Source organism: Gossypium raimondii, chromosome 5 (genome assembly GCF_025698545.1).
Source record: "Gossypium raimondii isolate GPD5lz chromosome 5, ASM2569854v1, whole genome shotgun sequence".
NCBI classification, from domain to species: Eukaryota; Viridiplantae; Streptophyta; class Magnoliopsida; order Malvales; family Malvaceae; genus Gossypium; species Gossypium raimondii.
Genome location: NC_068569.1, coordinates 35,283,668 through 35,308,148, shown reverse-complemented (window position 1 = coordinate 35,308,148; position 24,481 = coordinate 35,283,668). Strand labels below are relative to the sequence as shown.

Below are 24,481 nucleotides of genomic sequence, written 5' to 3'. Positions count from 1 at the left end.
GAATTATTTTTTTACATTGCGGTTAAGAGAATTTAAGCATGCCTTGCATGTTTATAACTCTAAATTACTTCATGTTTCTTCTATGTTGCCAGTTATGAAACTCTGGAGTCAGATAAAAATGGTAAGACAAAATCTTATTTTTGATCCTGGAGTTAACCTGAGTTTACATCTTTTGGAAGGAACGCTGGATATTCATTACGTTTATACGAATTGCAACATCTTTGAATTGTTCCAAGATCGTGTAAGCAATGCATTGAAAGAAATCCTTCAATTTAATTTTTTTACTGAAATTGTTCTTGACTTTCAGGTTCCGAATAGATTTGTGGTCAACCTGATAGAAGGAAGATATAATTTAAGGAACCGTAAGCAACAAAAATTCTTTTCCAGCAAATGGCCCTATTTAAGAATGAATCGTTTTGAAATGTTGCTACCTAGAGATGATGGCCCGTTCCAAGTGTTGGAGCCAATCGTTGATAACTCATATAGATTGGACCTACCAGGTAAGTTTCATGCCAATGTGAGTTTGAACGTATCTAATTTATCTCTTTTTGATGTAGGCAACGATTTGAGGACAAATCGCCTTGAAGAGGGGGGAATGATCAAACTCCCCCAAGGACTCAGCTGACTTCAAAAGAGATCCAATCGAGCTGCCTAGTGGACCAATCACTCGAGCACAAGCCAAACGATTTAAAGAGTCAATATCGGCTTTAGTTGAACGAGTTTGGAAGGAAACTACAAATGGACTCATCAATCAAGTGTTGGACGATTCAACAAGGAACATCTAGAATTTATTTGAAGCTAAATTCGACTTAGCTAGCTAACTCAGCTGCTAAGACTTGGACATTTTAATTACATTAGTTTATTTAATTATGTTTAGTTTCTACAAATTTAATTACATGTCTGATTGATTTGTTCTATTAATTGTGTCATTATTGATTTGGCCTTTATTGTGTCATAGCATGTTACATATTTAAATTATGTCTTAGTGTATTACATATTAAAATCATGTTTTTGTTTGTCCATTAAGTATGTTTAAATTCGGACAGACTTAATGTATGTTAGCAAGCCAAATTTCTTAAATGTGTCTTAGTCTATTACAAATTTATTTGTGTGTTTAATTCGTCCTGTTGATGTTTAATCAATTTTTTAATTTGTCTTAGCAGGTTATTAAAGTATGCGACTGGACATTCAAGTACAATGTCGATTCGTTGAAGCTAATTGATTTGGAGCATGCACCCGATTGTGCATGTACACTGGGAGCTATTTGTAGCTGGACATTCATGTATTTTCCAAATTCAAAAAAGCTAATTTCATGAAGAACATACACCCAACTGTGCATGTATTTTGAAAGTTACTTGGTGCATTCACTCAGCTGATTATTCATGAATCCATTGCCAACGATTGTGAGCTGATCAGCTAACACTTCAAGAGGCCATTCCGTGCTTAATGTTCACACTCAAAGACTCTCCAAAACCGAGTGTTCACACCCAAGGGCCATTCGGCTGCCATCAAATACACTCACCAGCTGATTCCTCATTCGGTGCACCTTCAAACATTAACTCCAGCCATTACTTCATTACCAAACAAAGCTCATTTCAGCTCAATCATTAAAGTTCCTATCAAAGGCTGGTTGGGCACCTCAATGGACAATTGAACATTGAAGCCATTCAATGGATTATTTCAGCTGAAATTAAGTTAACTTAGTTTAATGAATTTGCATTCAATTGTGGCTATTCAGCTGATAACCATAAGCCTATAAATATCTCATTTGTAAACATTTTGAAGGTTACAAACTTGACTTTGATATTTTTATGAAATATAACAGACTTTCTAAGTTGTTCACTCTCATTGTTCTTCGAGATTTAATTTGACTTATCTAGTTAGCTAGTGGCTTCAAACTTGTTTCTTTCTTGAACTTATCACTCTTTGAGTGTGGCGTTCATCCCATATACCGACTGGTTCCTACCTTGCTAGATAGTGGGTCACGGTTCTATCCAACTATCCATCAACCACCTTAAAACTTATAAGAATCGAGTCATTAATCTCTATTACAGGTTCATTCTTGTTTTAAGTTCGTTATACCATCTTTCCACCATTATTTCTTTATCATCATTAGTTGTTTTAAGTATCTTCTTCCTTTTACATAGCCTTTTGTTAAATCGAAAATGAAAACTACTTAATTTATCGATCGGGCATTCAATGACTCAATTACGCATCGTAAGCGAGTTCGTATCACCATTCAAATGGCTAGTCTCAACAAAACATTTACTTGCCAACATTGGCCAAACTAACCTATACATACCATTATAACCAAAATTAATTTGCTAATTGTACCGAACAGGCCGAAGGATAGTGTGAATCAACTCTGACCAGCTTCCAACCCAAACGAGCTTCCGAATTACGATAAAACATGGAAAATAACACAGTGTAAACATTTCACGCTTAGAAAGTTCATATAATACGGGAATTAACTTACCATTCAATCACATTTAAGGTAAGCAGGCTAACATAACCAAACCAATTTGGCAAAAAGCCTAAACACATACCCTTAATATGTTAGCCATGTGAAACTTTCCATAACGAATAAACATGGAGGTACATAATCACTAGGTAAGATTCACATACATGTATCATCCATCTCATATTTCAATATATCATGTAATATCATTTCCGTGTAATTCAAGTATATACCCATATTAGTTCATTTCGAACTCATATTGTTTCATATCAGAACTTTACCCGTTGAACCATTTAAAATATCGTTGGATACACGAGTGGTACACACGAGGTGTACAAAACTGTAATTCGTCAATTCATATACATATGTGTTCATACGAGCATGTAAACAGGGAGCTCTTTCGAGCCGTATAACAGGAAGCTCAAGTGAGCTAAGTAACGGGAAGGTCATACGTGCTTTATATCGGGAAGCTTTTACGAGCCAAATATCGAGAAGCTCAAGAGAGCCGTTAATTGGGAAGCTCATGAGAGCTGTGGTGTGTCCGCAACACATGCAGGATCACAAACAAATCTGAAACCCTAATGACATGTCATTTATATCCTTCGAATTTCTAAGGTTCAAACGGGACTCAGAAATTATCGGATATGTGATCATAATTGCACATGACAATTTGTGCAAATCACACACAGTAATATTCAATTTAAAACATTTATATATACAATTTAGTTACGCGAACTTACCTCAACAAGTATATGTATATACGAAAGTTACTAATCCGATACTTTTTCTTTGCCTCGATCTAACTCCGTATTAGGTCTATCCGAATCTATACAAATGGATTTATCTCAATTTAATATAATTCATGTTCAATTTAATCTCATAGACATCTTTGGAAAAATTACTAATTTGCCCCTATACTTTTAACAAATTACAATTTAGTCCCTAGGGTCGAAAATTGAAATGCATACAATTTAATTCTTATTCAAGCCTAGACGATTTTCATACATATCAAGGGCAACCCATATATTTCACAAAATTTAGAATTTTTCTATAAATTTTTCATCTTTTCAATTTAGTCCCTAATTGATAATTTCATCAAAATTCTCTTTACAAAAGTTGTTTATGTAACAACAACCTTTCATTTTCTATCTTAAAACTTAAAAATTCAACTATACTCATCCATGGAAAAACTGTAATACTTTAATAGTTTTGCAAACTAATCCCCGATATAGTTAGATTAAGCTATTACGATCTCGGAAACATAAAAATATTAAAAACGGGACAAGAATACTTACCCAAATGTGTAAAAATAAGCTTGCTTACTTCAAGCTTCCATGGCTAAGGTTTCCATCTTCTTCTTTTTTATGAAAGATGATGATAATATCTTTTTATTTGATTTAATATAACCTAATTCATTAATTTCCAAAATTAACCTTACTAATTTATTAAATTTCCAATGATGAATAATTATTATTATCTACTAACTACACTAAATGGTCTATTTGCCATATAAGGACCTCTAATTTTCAATTCCATGGCTGTTTGATACCTTTAGTTACTAGAATTCAACTTTTACACTTTATACAATTTAGTCCTTTTGATCAAATTAGACATGTAATCGATAAAATTTCTTAATGAAATTTTCATACGATATTTCTATCATATTGTAGACCATAAAATAATATTAATATGAATTTTCTTCCAACTTCAGATTTCTGGTCCCGAAACCACTGTTCTGATTTCACTGAAAATGGGCTATTACAAGTAACAACACCATATAATACACAACATTGTACCATGCTGCACATTATTCACCTCATTTACGTATCTGTAGAAATCTCTCAAAGATATGCATTCACATTATTACATGACAATCATGAGTCAGGTTTAGAAACTCACCGGATACCTATCTATAACACCCCTAACCCGTATCCATCGGCGGAATAGGGTTACGAATAATTACCATAAAAACAAAACTTAAAATCATTCACTTCTAAACATTTCATAAATCATAGCATAGTCCATCCAAACACATGCATAATGTCCCTTATTCGAGCCCTCGAGGCCTTAGAATCACTTTTAAAACGATTCAAGACTGAATTGGGAATAATTAAAACATTGAGGAAAAAAGTTAGAAAAATTCAAGCTACAGGGGTCACACAGCTGTGAGGTCAAGCCGTGTGACTCACACAGCTGAAACACACGCCTGTGTCCCAGGTCCTGTAATATTCAAAATAGGGACACACGACTGTGTCCCAACCCGTGACCGTGCCCGTTTAACTCTCTGAGGTGGGTCACACGACCAAGCCACACGTCCGTGTGCCAAGCTGTGTAACTTTCGAAATGGCCTCACACGCCCTTGTGCCAAGCCATTTAATTGACTGACTTACAACCTTTAAAACCTACAAGAGACACACAGCCGTGTCGCATGGCCGTGTGTCACACATGGCTAAGACACACACCCGTGTCTTAGGCCATGTGGACAAGAAATAAGCCACAATCAAGCCATTTCTTTCACCCAAACCAAGTGTGGACCTATAAGTCATTTGCACATGTAACCAAGACCTTAAAACATGCTCAAAACATGCATAATAAAACCAATTCAATGGCCATTGAACCATACAACTAATATGCCATATAGGCACCTCAATCACAAACAAGCATTCATACCTAAATTTGTGTCAAATGGTCATATTTCATCCAAGCATACTTAACTAAATTCCATATCAAAGCATACCCTAAATGATCACATTGCAAACATGCCAACACTTACCACTTTGGCCATAAAACTATGCGTCAATTTGACCATATAAACATCAACCATCAAGCATCAAAGTGCCAAAAGCACACCAACCATAATACCATATATACAAGCCAAACATAACAACTAGCTCATTGGACACAAGTCCACCTATACATGCCATTATAAACTTGTCCAAAACATCAAAATCTACCGATATAATCTCTGGATAGTGTGATAGGTCTCTGGTGAGCTTCCAAACTGATCGAGCTTCCAATAATCTATAAAACATGGAAAGAAAACTACGTAAGCATATAATGTTTAGTAAGTTCGTAAATCATTAACATAGCTTAGCATTTCAATGCATAATCTTATAAAATAGACATGAATCAATCCAACGTAAGCTTAGCACAAGCCTAAGCATCAACAACAACACAAGTTAGTGATTAAACACATAACTTAGCAAAATCATCACATGGTAAGATAGATTTCATGAACATAGCACATTTGAATTCATACTTTCCACAAATAAGGTTATACATAATTTGATCATCAACAATTCATACATTTCCATAAGTTTTTAACTTAGCTCTTGGAACACTTATCGTTCCTTCCCTTTTTAAGCCCGTTGAACCACTTAGAATAATATCGAATACACGAGAAGCTCACACAAAGTGTGCTAACATATGGTCGAAACCATTTCTTTTCCTTTTCCTTTACATCTTCACTCACTCGAGCCATAAATGGGTCTACTCACACAAGCTAACGGTCGGAATGTAGCTACACAATGCCGTTCACACAAGCTGGCAAGTATCCACAACAAATGTCGGAGCTCAACCATCGGTAGGACATTCAGGACCAGCACCTGAAACATGGTAACTCTAATGACATGTCATTTGTATCCTATATATTCCTAAGATTCAAACGGGGATCGATAGTCGTCGTAACATCATTGGATTTTCGTCGTAACATGATATGATAGATAGCATAATAGCATATAAATCAAATAACATTAAAACATTATTAAAACATACGAACTTACCTCGATTTTAAAGATGTCGAAATATGATCACTAATCCGAGACTTTATCTTTTCCCCGATCTAGATCCGTTCAAGGCTTAACTTTATCTAAATAAGAAAATTCAATTCATTTAATACACATACTATTCAATTTAGTCCAAATTTCACACTTTTGAAAATTTACATTTTTGCCCCTAATATTTTAACTTTTTACAATTTAGTCCTTAAGATCGTAAATTAACATTTATGCAATTTCATCTACATATCATGCTTGCTGATTTACCTAGGGAGTCTTATCAACCTAAAAAAATCATCAATTCATAATTTCACCATGATATTTTACTACTTTTACAAATAAGTCCCTAAATGATAATTTCATCAAAAATCACTTTACAAAAGTTGTTCATTTAACAACGAGAACTCATAATCTTTCATCAAACTTCATAAATCATGCAAGAACATTCATGGAAAAACCCTAAAACTTTAATATTTTTTCAAATTATTCCCTAAGCTAACTAGATTAAGCTACAACGATTCCGAAAACATAAAAATCATTAAAAATAAGACCGAAATTTACTCACATGCAAGGATGAACTAGTTGAGCCTTCAAGCACCCTACAATGGTGTTTTTCTTCCTTATTTTCAGTGGGAAAGATGAGTTAAAGATGATACATTTTGTTATTCTTTATTTTACTTTAGATCATTTACTACATTACTTATTTAACCTTAGTAATTAACCTTTAAATTACTTAATAATGTGTTCATATTTGTCCACTCATAATAATAATGGTCTAATTATCATTTAAATCCCTTAAAAAATTAATTTCATAGCTAATAGATACTTTTAACTACTATCACTCCACTTTTGCACCTTTTACGATTTAGTCCTTTTTACTTAATTAAGCATGCAACGACAACATTTCTTAATGAAATTTTTATACGCACTACTAATATACCATAGATGTTAAAATAATAATAAAATAAATATTTTCACATCGAATTTGTGGTCTCAAAACCAATATTTTGATTTTACTGAAAACGAGCTGTTACACTACTTTTACCTCAGCCCAGAGTTTCTGCTTTGACAATCCTTTCCGATCCATCAGCAAAAATTGCTTAAACGATCATAAGATTTCCATTAGAATCCTCATTACAGACATTTTGCTAATATTTCAACTACAAGTGACCCCCATATAGGGTCTTCCTATAACACTCTTCTTTTCTATAGTCATAACGTGCAAAGCTATAACACTTACCAAAAGGTTGAATCATCTATCTTATTTCAACCTTAACAAAGAGGAAGAAGAGAATGTTGAAGTTAGAAAGTAGAACCTGAACATTAAGCAAATAGTCAAAAACCATTTGAAGTGTCCACTTTCCATAAATATATTATCGGTCATCTAATTTCCCTACCAAATCTAGGATAGGCAAAAGAAAATCAGGCGAATATTACTCTTACTGTTGACCAGTCATGGGGAGGTCAAATCAATCTAATTACTCCTATTGAGAAATGGCCAACCATGTTGCACATGATGATTTGTTTAGTTGGCTTGTTTTAGAGTACAAGTAATCTTTCATTCATTTTATTACTCTATTCTTTACTTTGAACTCTACCTTTTGCTACTATAGAATCCCTACAACTCCCAACTAACCCAATATGAAATCCAATTGAACAATACTCATACAAATCGAGCGTTCTATATCTTGGTGAAGTCTCTCATTTGGTGTGGTCTTAAAGACAATCAAGTCTCCTACAGTTTTCTCATACACTTGACAGTCTCTTAATATACAAAACTCTAGGGCGTATCCCTTATGAAATTCTAATATCATGGGTTTTATGTTTATGAATAAACATATTTACTTACGACGTGTATGCATGTGCAAACCATATATTTTAGAATATATGCATGTGTTTAAAAATAACATCTAATAAATAATGAAACATATAATTTGAAACTAATAATTATGTATATACAATATGTAGGAAATTAAAATAAAAATAGTTCAAATGTAAGTAACAATAAAAGTAAATAGGTAAATGCATATGATTAAGAATATTAAATGCACTCCAATTGGTTTTAGCTCTCATTTTTTATAGCATGTTAAAATGTTATTATGTTAGGTAGCGACATTTAACATGTTTTTAAAAGGTCAAAATGTTATCATGTTGGTGAAAGAAAAATTCAACATTAAAAATATAATTACAAAAGATTTATTTAACAATTGAATCGTAGGTAGAGTTGTAACTTAAAAAACCCTCATCAATCTCGAATTGGTGTTTAGTTAACTTGTGACACCAACTCAATCAACGATATTATTAATACGAGTAATTCTATCACACATGTATGGGTATAGAAATCATATATTGAGAACACGGATGTGGGTTTAAAAAAATTCAGTAAATAATTAAACATATGGTTTAAAACTAATAATAATAGCATATACAATATCAATTAAATATAACTATAGTTAAGGTGCTTATTGAGTTAGTATCAGCCTTTATAAAATAATGAAAATATGGTTTGAATAATAACATATACAGTACTAATGAAATATAACTATAATTTAATTGAGCAATTACCAAAACCACTCTTTTATAAAATAATAAACTTTTTGTGGAGATATTATAGTCATTTCAAATAATGTGAAATTTAAATAATAAAAAGTGCTTGATAGTATTCAAACCAAAAACATCATAGTTTTTACGTATTTAAATTTCAACTAAATATTCATTTTGCTTTTTTCATATATGCAGATTTAATAAATTATTTGGCAAAATGTATGAGGTTCTCAATTATTTTCTTACCTGTCGGCTCCAATGTTGCTTTGTCTAGCTCTCTCTATTACAGGTTGCTATGTTCAGGTTTGTTGGAAGAAATTTGTAAATGGAGTTGAAAAAAGTGAAGCTTGGAAGGCAGGCTAATATGTGATGGACCTTATCAAAGTAGGCCCAATTTTCATTTTTAATTAAATTCAAATGAGACTCGTAGTTAATCTGTTAAAGGATACATAATTTTGAAAAAAAAAATATTTTATTATATTAATAGTCATTTTTTTAATTATATGTAAATAGAAACAAAATATTGGATAGTCAAAAAAATATTCATTTAGCGTGGTGGAAGACAATCAATCAGTTCCGCGATAAAAACGAACTAGTTAATAAGTTCGAATAAACAAACTCAAATAATTCGTTTTTCTTTTAAGTTCTAGGACATCCTATGATTTATATCATTCTTTTTTAGGGGGAATTCTTTGTATATTTTATCGATGTAACTAACTTATTGTAAATAAAAATTATTGTAAGTGGAAATGGTTTATGAAAATACCATCCGTGTAGCTGCAATCTTGGGTTTAACCCTCAATGGAGACATCTTCAAAAATGATCCCTTAGTTGAAAAGAACAAAGAAACTATGTAACGTATAAACAACTTTAAAGCTGTTTAGACATAAGTTTATCAATTGTTTGCGGGATAAGTTGAAGCCTTTAAAGCTGATGTAGGTGCCATGGCCGAAGGGAGAAGGTTGGTGAAATTTTTGGAGGGTTTTTTTTTTTTTATTGTGAAATCAGTATGTAGAGGTGCCCACTTCAACCTCCAGACCATAGGATGCCAAAGTCGACTATGTCGTTAAATAATTGTCCTCCTCAGTTATTTTGCTAAACTTTAAAAAAAAAATTCATTGGTTTGATTATATAAAAAATTTTAACTCCCAATGTCATAATCTAGTTAAAATAAAACAAACTATTTAAAAATGTGAGTAAAAATAATTTTAAATAGATAAATACATATGATTAAGAATTTAGGTGCTGAAAAATTAAATACTAAAAAATTAATAGTTTAATTTAAGTTATAAAATATGTTTGGTATATTACTTAAAATTAAGTGCAAAATTGGATTTGAAGAGTGTCAGTTTCAGAAAATCTCTAGATCTGGTAACAGAGTTGTACATGAACTTGCAAGAGCAGTAGTGGAGAGAGTCTAAAGAACACTGACTTGGAGAATCGATTATCGAGGAAGGAGCTACTGGCACTGAAGGAAGACGAGAGGAACTTGGCAACGCTTGGAAGAGAAGAAAGGCATGAGTATCAGACGAGGAAATGAGACACCATGGAGTAATCGTAGGAAATATTCGCTAAAAGAGTGGTTGTTGAAGGGGTATCGTGAGAAACAGAACATTTAAAAAGACAGAGGAGAGGAACTAGAAAAGGATACTAATAAAGGAAGAGGTAATCAATGAGAGAGTCCTGGAACTGATAGTGGGTAATCAAGTATTTGGAAAATGGTGAAGGCTAAGGGCTAGTATGGCAATGCTTTTAAAAAGTGTTGTGGAAAAGTGCTTTTGAAAAGTGTTGTGGAAAAGTGCTTTTGAAAAGTGCTGTGGAAAAGTTTAGTTTAAAATTTGAGTGTTTAGCATTACTGTCAAAAAGTGCTCATGAGAAATAAAATGTCCATTTCAGAGATGTTATTATCAAGTAACAAATATACATTTAAATAATATTTAAATTATTTAATACTATTATATTTTAGTAAGAATATAAAAAAATTATTATAACTTGTTTTTAATATTTTAATATATGAAATATAAATTTTAAATATTTTAAGCAATAAATATTAATTATTTATAAAATTTACTTAGAATATATCAACTATATTTTAAATATAACCATTAAATATTTGTAATTAGTATTTTAAAAAATATTTTTTTTATTTTTAATTAATGATTTTAACACATTTGTAATTAAGCACTAAAGAAAAAAAAAGGGAAAATACTATGTTATTGGAAGGGTGGAAAAGTAATTAAGCACTAAAAGTGCTTTTGAGAGAGGAAAAGCTAAAAATTTTAGCTTCTCATTTTCAAAAGTGCTTTTGCCAAAAATTTCAGTCAAAAATAATTTGTTTATCACAATTTTTCTTCCAAAAGTGCTTTAAAAGCCAGAAATACTTTTTTTAAAACACTGCAGAACAGGCCCTAACTTAAGTAAAATGCTGGACATTGGGGGTAACGAAATGAGGCCTAGTGGGTTTAAGTGATTTTTAGTTATTGGGCTAGGTTAGGAATGATTTTTCTTAAAAGTAGTAGACCTAATTTTTGTAGGCTTAATTTATTTCTTTTCTTTGTACAAAACTTCTGGCCAGGGCTAATTTTTAATACAAAGTCCTAGATTTTATTAAAAAATAAGTACAAAATATAATTAGATTGTTTGATAAATAATAAATTTAAAATTTTAAAAGTAAAATATTTAAAGGATAATGTTAAACAAATAATAAAATTGAAAAATTTCACATTAAGTGATAAGTAGCTCATTATCTGCTTATTATTTCTAATTATTTGTATTTTAGTTTGGGTTATCAAAATTTATTAAAATATAAAAATTATAAAAATATCTTTATAATTATATAATTTATTTTAAATATGAAAAATATTTTAATAATTTTATATGAGTTAATGTTGAATTCACTCGATGTAAATTCAATCGAAAATTTAAAAGTAGTAGAGATGAGCGTTCGATTGAATTGAGTGGAAAATTTTCAAGTTAATCAAGTTGACAAGTCCTATTTTATCATACTAACTCAATTTGAATTTTTTTCGAATCAAGTCGAGTGAAATGAAATTTAAGTCAAGTTGAATCGAGTAAAATTGTTCAATTAAATTAAAAATTAAACATATTAAAATAAAATCTTGTTATAATATAATTAATTTCATGTTAGAACACATAAATTTGAAACCATATATATTTGAAACTTTTTCAAAGCAAAATAATAATAATAAATACTTTAGTATGATAAAATTAAATCATTAATTAACTTATTTAGGTCCCAAAATTATTATTCTATAAAATTTGTAATTTTTAACTTTCTTTATATATTTTTAGATTTTTTGAAATTTTATAATTTTTAAAAATATATTTTGGAATTTTATAAACATTTTAAAATTTTAAAATTATTTTGAATTATTTTATATTTTTGTTGAGGCAAAACCAATTTGTTTATTTTCAAACTTAACAATGACCAAAAGAGTATTTAAGCTAATATGTTATTCGAATTATTTGAGTTATTTGAATTATTTGAGTTATTGAATCATAAAATTCAACTTGATTTGAACTTGAAACTCGAATAAATTTAATTTTACTCAAATAATTCGAATAACTCAATTCAATTAATTCAAAATTCAAATAATTTTTTTAAATTGAATTGAGTTTTGCTCACTATAAATAGAGATCGACTAAGACACTTAATAGGGCAAATTATATATAAAACCCTTTTTTTAAAAAATTTACCGAAATGGGCCCGGTATATAATTATTTATCGAAATGCCCTATTCCCTGAAAGCGCATCCACGTCAGCACGATGTCAATGGACATGGCAGAAAAACGCGTCCCTGGGGAAACGTTTTGCCTATGTGGACAGAAATCGCTCCCTCAAGGACTCGTTTTCCTGCCACGTAAGCGCTCCCTTGGGGACGCGTTTTGCCCACGCGTGAACAGTAGCCATGGCTACTTTTTTTACCGTTGGTGACCAACCAACGGTCAAAAAAAAACTATAAAACCCCCCTTTCATTTTTTTCACAACTAAATCCTTTCTCTCAATTTGTCTCTAATATTCTCTCAAATTCCTCTCAATTTTCTTTCAAATTCCTCTCAATTTCCTCTCAAATTCCTCTCAAATTTCTATTTAAAAGAGTTTTAATTTTTTAATTATTTTTAAAAAAGTTTTAAATTTTATTTTTAAAATTTTTTTTTAAATCGTAAAAATTTGTACCAATTTAGCAATGGCCGGAGAATTAATTCATCTTGATGATAAGCATATATCCGTTGAACAAATGAAAATGGTAAGTGTTAAATTTAACTTTTAAATATTATTTAAGATTTTTTTATTTATGCAATTTTAAATAATTATTATTTTATTATTTGTTATAAAAGTCTGTAGATCGGATATTGCAATGCTATATCCGTAATATGCATGGTCCTCCATCACTGTTGGTAGAGAATTACCTGCAGGAGGCGGGTTTTTGGCACGTGGCAACGGTAGGCCGGGGATGCAAGTTGGATCCGAAACTTATCAGTGTGTTGATTGAGAGATGGAGACCCGAGACGCACACATTCCATCTTTCATGTGGAGAGTGCACTATCACTTTGGAAGATGTCAATTTGTAATTAGGATTGCCGGTGGACGGGTACGTAGTCACCGGGTCTGTTCAATCTGGTGATTAGGGAGCGGTATGCTACGAGCTTTTGGACCTTATTCCGAAGAATATTAACGGAGGTCGGATCGAGATGGGATGGTTACGAGACACATTCCCGGATCCGGATGATGATTCAACCAAACTAGAAAGAATCTGATATGCTCGGGCATACATTCTTCAGATAATTGAAGGTTATTTGATGCCGAACTTGTCACGGGACCTCGTACATCTAAGATGGCCACTGAAACTCGTTGATTTTTTTAGCAGTTGGTGAATTTAGTTGGGGGTCTGCCGTGTTGGTGACATTGTACCGGGAGATGTGCGGGGAGACATGACCGAATAAAACGAAAATCGGAGGTCGCCTGTCACTACTGCAGTCATGGGCACGGTTTCACTTTCAATTTTTACGTCCTCAAGTGGACCACCCGTATACATTCCCACTCATAACGAGGTAAATTTTATTTTAGATTTTACAATTATTACATAGATTTAAAATATAATCGAATGCTAAAAATTTATTTAATTAGGTGGAACCATCCGGCAAGTTATGCTCGATTACCTACCTGTCTTGAAGATATACGGCCTCTATTAGACCAATGGTCGGAAGCACAAGTATTAAATAAAATAGATATGTCCATTATAAGATAGTCAATTGGTATTTAGTATTTAGTATATACCTAATATTTCCATCATGGTCATATAGTTTCAATGGACACTATACAATGATCCGGTAATTCGGACAGTAATTCTGGATGGGTACTTCTAAAATCCAAACGCTTGGCATGTGAAAGCCTCATTGGTCAACTTTACGATTGTGGAGATGCACCAGTCAGACAGAGTATTACGGTAATTTGGATTCCGACAACCGATTCCCGTGGCACCTGAGGTGTTGGATGACCATCACAAAATCGACCTACGGCAATTGCATACGGAGTGGCCGAGATTCTGGTAATACTACATCCAAATGTGGGAAGATCGGTGTGATTATATAACAACTCGGGAGCTGATCATCGTTCCAGAGTTAGCGTGCGTGCCGAAATACATGCCATGATTTAGGATCCATGGCAAGTCGTATTTACTGTTAGTAGAGAAGAGGCAGCGACAATTGTGTGTCCAAAGGGAACGACGTGGCCCTTTAAATCCAAGAAGAAGGAACGACGACACAAGCCCATCAACAAGACCCAGGCATTCACCCGGCCCATCATCAACGCCTATAAAATCACCAGGCCCAACAATAGACCGACACAGTCACCCGACCCAGCAGTTCAACTGACGATACCCACGGCACAACCTTTTCAGATGATGATAGGTGCATATCCTAGCCCTTTTATCTATCCTAACCCTTATATGTTTCCTTTTTCTAGTCCTATGGCAGGTTGGAGTCAATGGCTCGGTTCATCTCTATTTTCGATTACGCCGAGTAGACCGCCGATGTATAGGCCAGCGTCGCACGAGGAATTGCAAGAGGGGCCGTCGGGGAGCTCTTCTTTTTGCCAAACCCCATCACCGTATGAGTTTCAAACAATTTCGTCGTTGGTGATGCAAACACCTCCACATTCACTATTCTATCAAGGTGGCTCATCGCCTCAACACTGACAACCAGATCCTCTACCGGAGGAACCAGAATCTCCGTCGGAGCAACCATAACCCTTACCGGAAGCTGGACAAAGGAGGAATCTAGCGCGTAACCGTCGACGACCGCCATGTGGCACTGAATCCGGCAAGCACGGAGATTGATTTTTATTTGTACAAACATTTTAAATATTTTGATATTATTTGAAGTAATAAAATAGAAATTCTTCTATATTATTTCATGTACTAAAATAGAAATTTACTTTTACATTTTTAATATAATAGAAATTCTTTTACGTATTGTAATATGTTGAATATTTCTGTATTATTTCATTTAATAAAATAAAATATTATTTTGAATAAATTAATTGTAATTTACTTTAATATTTTTAATAAAATAGATTTTCTTTTAAACAAGTAAATATTCTGAATAATTGTACCAATTTTCGATTAAAAATATAAATAATATAAAGTTTTTTACAATAACGTTCAACTATTGCAATTTGGGCTTGATCGGCTTGTATGGCCTGGGTTCCTACACCATCCGCGCAACTTCTGTTGACTGGTTGTTTCTCGAATATCCATATTGTTACGCATTCTAGTCGAGCAAGGTCAACCCTTTGGTTTGCGACGTAATTCTCTATCCGGTAACAGCTTAAAGGGAGCAAGCGATACAGACGGCCACTTACGCTCATCTGGGACTGGTGGGAATACGTGTCTCTAGACGTTGTACATGTTTTCTAATTTGTACAATTAGTCAACATAGTTCATCGGATCCAGACGGAGATTCTGACAACCTACAATTTCATGAGCACATGGATAACGAAGTGCGTCAAACATCCCACAGTCGCAAGTCCTATTTCGCAAGTGTACACGATATTGCCCACCAATAACATCTTAGTGCGGTCTGTCAAACTCTGTCACGCGAAACCATAAGTTGTCTCGATCGTGACATACTGTGTGCATGGTGTTCACCCACGCCTTGAACTTGTTAATTTCTTGCACTACCTTACTGCACCATACATGGCCTCCCTGCATCTGGCCTGCATAACTTGCTGCTCACTTTGGAAATAGCGCCTCCAAATAAAAATATGTCTCTCGCACAATTGATTTTATCGGTAGATGGCGCGTTCCTGTTATAACAGAATTTATGCATTCAGCCAGGTTTGAGGTCATATGACCATATCGTAGGCCGCCATCGTATGCTTGTGCCCACTGTTCGAAAGGTATGTTACAAAGGTAGTCCGCGCCTTCGCCGTTAATTGAACGTAAAATTGCCAACATCTCATGAAAACGATCTTTATTTATTTCATACCCTGCCAATATAAGTTCATAGCGAATATTACATACCACTCTTTCAATTAGAATAACTCTAAAATGACAAACGAAATTATATTAATAGAGACTAAATACCCATGTTGGTCACTTGTTGTCATTCACTCTTGGATGGATATTGCCTGTAGTAGTTGGAAGTAACGTGCCTTAGGCAATACCGATTGTGTGTGCGCTGCCATAAGCTTCCCTGTCGATCAATTACAACTAGTATGCTGGTGCCCCAATCCGAAATAACACAGATATCAGGTTGGGGGCACACATGCCTCCTTAACCTAGATAGAAAGAAATATCAGTCATCAGCTGACTCCCCCGGTGTTATTGCAAATGCAAGTGGAAGAATTCTCCCACTGCCATCTGTGCCACTGCTGCCAATAGCCGATGGGTATATCTACCAAACATAAAGGTACCGTCAATTTGTACCAATAGCTTGCAGTATAAAAATGCGTCTCGGCATTGCTTAAAGGTCCAAAACAGGTGTTTGAACACTTGGAATCCACGTAGCAATCGGTCGTTGTAGTATGCATGTTCAGTTTGACGGTCTGTTATGCAACCTAGGACGCATCTCTCTAGCACTTGACACCACTGCCATATTTCACGGTAAGAGGGCATGTACCCCATTTGGCTACGAATATTGGCAATTAATACCGGCACTGAATTCCAGGGATCTGCATTCATCGTGGGTAGTATCAAGCTAGCTAACATAGCTGAATCCATCTTGGGGTGATCTTGTGAAATACCTATAAACAGAGTACATTAAATAATGCAACATTACATAATAACAAGATTATTCGAAACCCTAAAATCGTGCACTGCAAAGACATGTATGTGGACCTTTGTACTTTTTAATCTCCCATAACCCTGTCATTTTCCTCAATGAGGCGTATATTTTCCATGAACATGTACCGTCTTGCATTGCACACTTCGCCTCAAACTTATCAGCTTTGGACTTAACGACGTGGTAGTTAACGTCGTTATTGATGCTATGTTGTTTCAAAGCACCAATAAAACTATCCTTATTGGAAAACTGATTACCAACTTCAAATTCACCCAAATCCAGTACCGAACTTGTACGATCAAGCAACCGGTGTGGTAGATCTAGAAACTCCAACACATCATCTACAAACAGATCGACATTATGCATGTGGGTTGGAGGTGAGTATGCCCTGAATCGTGGATCTTCTTATTCATCTGAACCCCCTTCAACATCTTCAGGTTCGGTTGGAATAGGCTCCAGTTCAGAGAATAATGTAACTTTTGCACCATCGAGCCGGGCTCTCGAGGTGGATCCATATCGGAGTCATCTTCTAACCAACCATCATCTGCAACGTACGAGGTCCCCTTACTGGTGGACGTCGTAGGGAGTACATCATCCCTTCTTCTGGGCATTTCATAACGTCCCTAATTGGATGTAGATTGCCAACCACTAGAAGTTGATGCCGTTCCCTAGTACATATTTCCAGCATCAAACATCGACCCACTAATGTGCATGTCCCATCCACCAACAGAGTGTTGTGCAGGGGTTGTGTATTCCACACCGTTACCAAACATGGGTTGTTCCGTGTTTTGTAACCCACTAACCGAGTGTCGGGCAGGGGTCGCGTATACCTCTCAAACACTAGTCATAAGTGCATCATTTAGCGATGTAAATTATACATATAACTCAATATAGGGTGCTCCACTAGCGAGATGAGTCTGCACCATTGCCTCCAAGCTACGAGCACATTTTATGTCGAACGAGTCATATGTCACCGGATCAACAGAAGAACTAAATTGATACGTAATAAACAGAACTTTCATTGGCGTCGTTCCGAATATTTTACGCCTAATTCTTTTACAAAGTTTTGTCAAATCTATGTTCTGGTTAAAAACCAGTCGCACTGTATTCTCCAATAAAAAAACAACGCCGTTCTCGGTGTGACAAACCTCACTATCATAGTAAATAACAGCACTAATACGTTCACTCATCTTCAATTTCTATCCTTCTTAGCCTATCTAAATTTTTTTTGCTGTAACTTATGCAATCTGAGAAAAAAATTTGCATCATTTATAGCCTCAGGCCAAACATGCGCTACTGTAGCAAAAGCGCGTCCACGTGAGAGCTTCTTTCAGTACTTCTGCTGACAAAGCATTCTGTTTAAAGCGTTTTTTACACTATTTGCTCAGAAATGTCTACTCGAAATTATTTTTTAAGGAGTTACTGTAGCAAAAACGCGTCCACATTGGAGCTTCTTTCAATACTTCTGCTGACAAAGCATCTTGCTTAAAGCATTTTTGACACTATTTGCTCAGAAACGTCTACTCGAAATTATTTTTTCAGGAGCTACTGTAGTAAAAGTGAGTCCACGTGGGAGCTTCTTTAAATTAACAAATAATTTAATTAAGTAACCCCAAACCTCAAACCCTAATTTATTTAAGTTTTTACTTAAAAACTCTAAACACTAAACCCTAATCTAATTTTATAAAAATTTATAATTAATTTACTCAAGTAACCACGAACCCTAATTTATTTGATTTTTCCTTAAAACCCTTAACTCTAAACCATTATCGATTTTTAAATAATTTTAATTAAATTACTCAAGTAACCCTAATTTTATTGATTTTTTCTTAAAAAACAATAAACACGAAACCTAATCCAATTTTGAAAAATTTATAATTAATTTAATTGGCAAAACCTAAACCCCAATCCCTTATTTATTTAATTTTTTCTCTAAAACCCTAAACTTAAAAACACCAAAACCCTAACCCTACCCTAACCCTAACCCTAATACCCCAAAACCCTAATCAGGATACACAGGCAAAGGGAGCGATTTCTGTCCACGTAGGCAAAACGCTTCCTCAGGGACACGTTTTTCTGCCATGTCCCCTGACATCTCGCTGACGTAACGTGCTTTCGGGGAAATAGGACTATTCTAATAAATAATTATTTACCGAGCCCATTTCGATAAATTTTTTAAAAAACGAGCTTTTATATGTAATTTGCCCCAGTTAATATTATACAAACATGATATGACATAAGACGTGGTTGATTCGGGCCCATATTTACAACAGGCGTTTACTGTTTTTTTTTTTCAAAGTCTGAGGCCCATTTGAAAGCGGCCATTTTAGAGAAACAAGAAAAAAAAGAAGAAAAAAGAAACCCTCAAAATCCCATTTCATCTGTTTGGTAAGCGAGAAAAAAAGAGAGAGAAGACAATCTGATTTATTCGTTGGAGGAAATCCATGGCGCCGAAGCCTAAAGAGAAGCCAAAAGCGGCTGCATCGCCGTCGCAGCCTCCTCCACCTATCGAAGATCTTTTCACTTCACTCAATAGACACATCCAACGATCCGAATTCACACAAGCCGTCAAAGTTGCAAATCAAGGTGCATTCCATTCGTACTTTCTATTTTTCTATTTTCATAATCAATGAAATCTAATGGAATTTTAATTATTTTTACTGAATTTTGAATTTACGCAGTTCTATCAGTTGCGCCGGGAGATGAAGACGCCATTCGATGCGAAGTTGTGGCGTTGATAAAGGCCGATAAAATCGAGGAGGCTCTCTCAGCAATTCAATCTTCTCATAAGGTTTCTTTTGATTTCAGTTTCTACAAGGTTGGTTATTTCCCGCATTCTCTTTTTCCCGTGTTCTTTGTTTTCTTATCTGATCTTAGTTTCAATTTTATTCGATTACTGAATATTATTGAACAATAAAAAACTTAAGTTTAAATATTTGTAATAGAAAGAAATTTCAGGAATTGGCTTTTCTATGTGGAAATCTTATGTGTCAATCTGTGTCCATTTTAGTTATTTGCACTTTTTTAAATCATAATTAGAATTCTCGACAATTAGCAAAAACAGTAATTAATCAGAGGTTAAGTTAATTGTATATTCTTTTATTTATATATCATTTAGTAGGTTTTGGAAGTTTGCTAGTAATCGTGATTCAGAGTTTTAGTTCTTGATTTATGGATTGATTTATGGGTCTCTCTTCGCTCATTTTTTTCTATATAGTGGTTCACGTATTTGTATGGATATGTTGACTTGACCTGCTTATTCATGTTTCCCTCTTATGTTGTCGATGTACATCAGTTCTTTTTAAGCATCCGTGCCTGACACATTTCATGGTCATAGGGATATGGCCGTTCAAAAAACCTCTGACTACATGAAGAAATTATAAAAAAATTAATTACGCCTATGCTGGACACATCCTGTATCTAACGCACAACTGAATCTGAGTAACATGGTTTCACTATGCACTTCATGTTTGCTTTCTTGATTTTAATTTATTTGAGCGATAATAGATCTCTGCGTTTTGGTTGCATTGATGTTCCAAAACTAATTACTATTTGTAATTTTTTATTAATATATACTTCTTGCTATCTCTAAATAGGCATATTGCCTATACCGACAAAACAAGTTGGATGAAGCTTTGGAGGTTTTGGGGAAACAAGATAAGACTCAACCAAGCATGTTGCTAGAATCTCAGATTCTATATCGTCTAGGAAAAATGGACGCCTGTGTTGATATCTGTAGGAATCTTCAAAAAGCGAAGATTGATTCCTTGGAAATTAATTTGGTTGCTGGTTTGATATCAGCCGGGAGAGCTTCAGAAGTGCAAGGAACTTTGGATGCCATTAAGACTAAGGCCACTAGCAGCTTTGAGTTGGCCTATAACATTGCTTGTTCTCTAATTGCAGGAAATAAGCTTAAGGATGCTGAAAAACTCTTGCTCACTGCCCGAAGGTACTGCTTATTTTCTTTTCTTTTGATATATTTATCATAAGAAATATTTTCTTGTTGCACGATAATATTGGGGTATCAATGTCTAGTGTTATAATTAGATCCGCAGGTTGTGTTTTGGGCTAGTCTTATTTCAAAAATATATTTAGACTTTAGAGAATGTAAGAAAGGTATCGATTCTATCGAACTTATTTTGGTGGGCCTTCTTTATCTTGAAATTTATTTTAACAATAGCTTAATATGCTAACTGTCTATTTATTTTTGAACAATTTCACCCTTTCTTTTTTTTTTTGTTATCAATTGTAGTTAGGAAATACATAGTTGAGTGACCTTTCCATTTGCAAACATTTGATCTATTATATGAAAAAGTTACAGTATAAAAAAAAGGCTCTTGTCATTAAGCCTTCAAAATAATATTTTAATTCTTGATCATTTTATTGTGCACTAGATGTAGAGAGATGAATAGGTTTTTCTTGGTCGACCCTATGCATTTCAATCTAGCATAATTGTGAAATAGGCACCTATTTATTCTCGCAAAACACTATATAAAATGCTTGAGAAATTTTGTGAAATAAAGCATATATTAAATTGGCTTCCAGATTATTAGGTTATAGGATAGCAACTCCTTTTTCAGATAGAAAGGGGTATTGTTTATGCATTTTGACATCCGTATCATAATGACATCTGTATTATTTTCATTCATATCAAGGTTTTCAATTCTACTGCACTGGCTTCTGAGGGAACTGATATAAAATATAGCACGGCTTATGCATTGAATATTAAGATGTGTCTGAATAGTCATGGACCACAAAATTTTCTGATATTGAATGCTGATGCATGTTTCTTTTCTAAATTTTGTCTTTTTTTATTGTTAGAATTGGCCAGGAAACACTAACAGAAGAAAACCTTGCTGATGATGACATAGAGATTGAACTCGCTCCTATTGCTGTCCAATTAGCTTATGTTCATCAGGTAAAACAACAGTATCGTGTTATCAATTTCCATATTATTTCCCTTTTCTTCTTTTAGCTCCTTCTCATGAAGGGAGGTAATGCAGCAGCGACTAATGTGAGTTACTTTTCTTTATCAGCTCCTTGGTCAAACACAGGAGGCTGCTGGAGCTTATACAGATATTGTAAACCGAAATCTGGCAGATGAACCATCACTTGCAGTGGCAGTGAACAACCTTATTGCTGTGAAAGGTCCAAAAGAAATATCTGATAGCTTAAGGAAGCTTGATCGGCTTAAAGAGAAAGACTCACAGAAGTTTGAGCTCGCACGTGCAATTGACATGAAGCTTTCTCCAAAACAAAAAGAGACAATATATGCTAATCGTGTTCTTCTACTTCTTCATGCAAATAAGATGGATCAGGTTTTCCGTGTTGGGATTTTGCACTTTTGATATGCATTGGTTTTTCTCATCACTCCTTTTTGAGGAAATAGAAAAGACAGTTAGCTAACCAATTTGGCAGTTTGCCTTATTTCTTCTTTTTTGGGGTAAAATTCTGCAGGCTAGGGAACTTGTTGCTGTTTTGCCAGAAATGTTTCCTGACAATGTGATGCCACTACTGCTTCAAGCTGCTGTCTTGGTAAGAGAAAACAAGGCAGGGAAAGCTGAAGAAATGTTGGGTCAATTTGCTGAGAGATTCCCTGAAAAGTCGAAGATCATTCTCTTAGCAAGGGCGCAGGTTGCTGCTGCAGCTGGTCACCCTCAAATTGCAGCTGACTCCCTTGCTAAGGTGCCTGATATCCAGCACATGCCTGCCACTGTTGCCACTCTTGTTGCTCTCAAAGAACGTGCTGGAGATATAAATGGTGCAGCTGCTGTGCTTGACTCTGCAATCAAATGGTGGAAAACTGCTATGACCGAGGGCGACCAGCTTAGTGTTATTACGCGAGAGGCTGCATCCTTCAAACTCAGGCATGGCAAGGAGGAGGAAGCTGCCCACCTATACGAGGAGCTTGTAAAAAGTAACGGAAATATAGAAGCATTGGTCGGGCTGATAACTACAGTTGCTCATGCAAATGTTGAGAAGGCTGAAGCTTATGAGAAGCAATTGAAGTCATTACCAGGTTTGAAGGGGGTTGATGTGGATGCTTTGGAGAAAACTTCAGGAGCAAAACCTGTTGATGGTGCTTCTCGTGCCGGGCTTGCTGAAGCTCAAGAGGATGGTAAGACCAAGGAGAAATCGAAGAAAAAGAGGAAGAGAAAGCCAAGGTATCCCAAAGGGTTTGACCCAGCAAATCCAGGTCCTCCACCAGACCCAGAAAGATGGCTCCCCAAGAGGGAAAGGTCAAGCTACAGGCCTAAACGAAAGGATAAGAGAGCGGCTCAGGTGAGAGGATCTCAGGGTGCAGTGGTTAGAGATAAGAACGAACCTAATGCTTCAGCTACCAATTCTAATACTTCGAACTCGAAATCAAACCAAGCTACCAGTTCAAAGGGAGTTTCACAGAGCGCCGAACCATCGCGACCTCAATCTAAGTCATCTAGAAAGAAGTCAAGAAAGTAGCCAGGAGAAGCAACAGTTTTGGGGTAAGAAAGTTTCAAACTGTTTCACATTTAACATTATGTGTTTCTTCATCGATTGTGATAGATGATAGTTGAACTAATTATGATTTTTGCTTTTCATATAAAACCCTATCAAATCTTGAGGATTTTTTTGAGGGAGAGTTAAAGTGTTTCTTAATTTTATTGGATCTTGTTATGTTCTATGAATCTTTGTCACTGCCCATATCAGAGCAGTGAGCTCAGTTTAGTTTTTAAAGGCATTATGAAGAAGCTTTGAGAAAGTTAAGAAGATTATTGTTTTCTTTTATAAATAAGGCTGATTCATCTAATGCAGGGCTAGCATGTATGGGGGTAGGATTTTTTACACATTATGGTTGAGTGTTTCTTTAGGGTTTGTTATCAAGAGTCGAGTTCAATCAGTAAGAAGTTGAACTGACTTGAAATTCAGGTTTAGGTCGATCGAATTTAATCGAGTTGTAATCGAGCTGCGTTACGTTCAACCAGTAAGAAGTTGACCTGAAATCCAGGTTGAATTTGATTCAGATGATGTAGCCCGCATGTATGGAGGTAGGATTTTTACACATCATTGTTTAGGTTTTTTTCTTAGGGTTGTAATCCAGTCGTGCCTAAGTCAACCAATAAGTTAACTTGACTCTAAGACTCAAGTTAATTTCGATCAAGTTTCTTTTTTTAGAAAATTAAAGCTCGAGTTCAGCTTGGTATGAAAGTGGCTCTATCTCAACTACATTATTTGAGCTGAGCTTGTTTGTGCTTGTTTTTTTTTTCAGTATTAATTAAAAATAATAAAAACTATTATTGAAAATAGAAGTAAGAATTCAATAAGAATACTTGAATTTTGTTTGAACAAATTGAAATTGAGGGGTTTTTTTGGTAAACTATAAAATTGGTCACTTATGATCATCTAATTCCAGAAAATTATT

General features: G+C 34.5%; 1 protein-coding gene across 1 annotated transcript; it reads left to right on the top strand.

The window, feature by feature from the left end:
- The first annotated feature begins 19,421 nt into the window (after nucleotides 1-19,421).
- On the top strand, nucleotides 19,422-23,829 carry LOC105765912 (uncharacterized). The gene is made up of 6 exons (XM_012585188.2): nucleotides 19,422-19,668; nucleotides 19,764-19,900; nucleotides 20,679-21,031; nucleotides 21,904-22,000; nucleotides 22,119-22,400; nucleotides 22,540-23,829. The coding sequence occupies exons 1-6, from the start codon at nucleotides 19,527-19,529 to the stop codon at nucleotides 23,539-23,541; spliced, it is 2,013 nt and encodes a 670-aa protein (XP_012440642.1). The 5' UTR covers nucleotides 19,422-19,526; the 3' UTR covers nucleotides 23,542-23,829.
- Nucleotides 23,830-24,481: the final 652 nt, after the last annotated feature.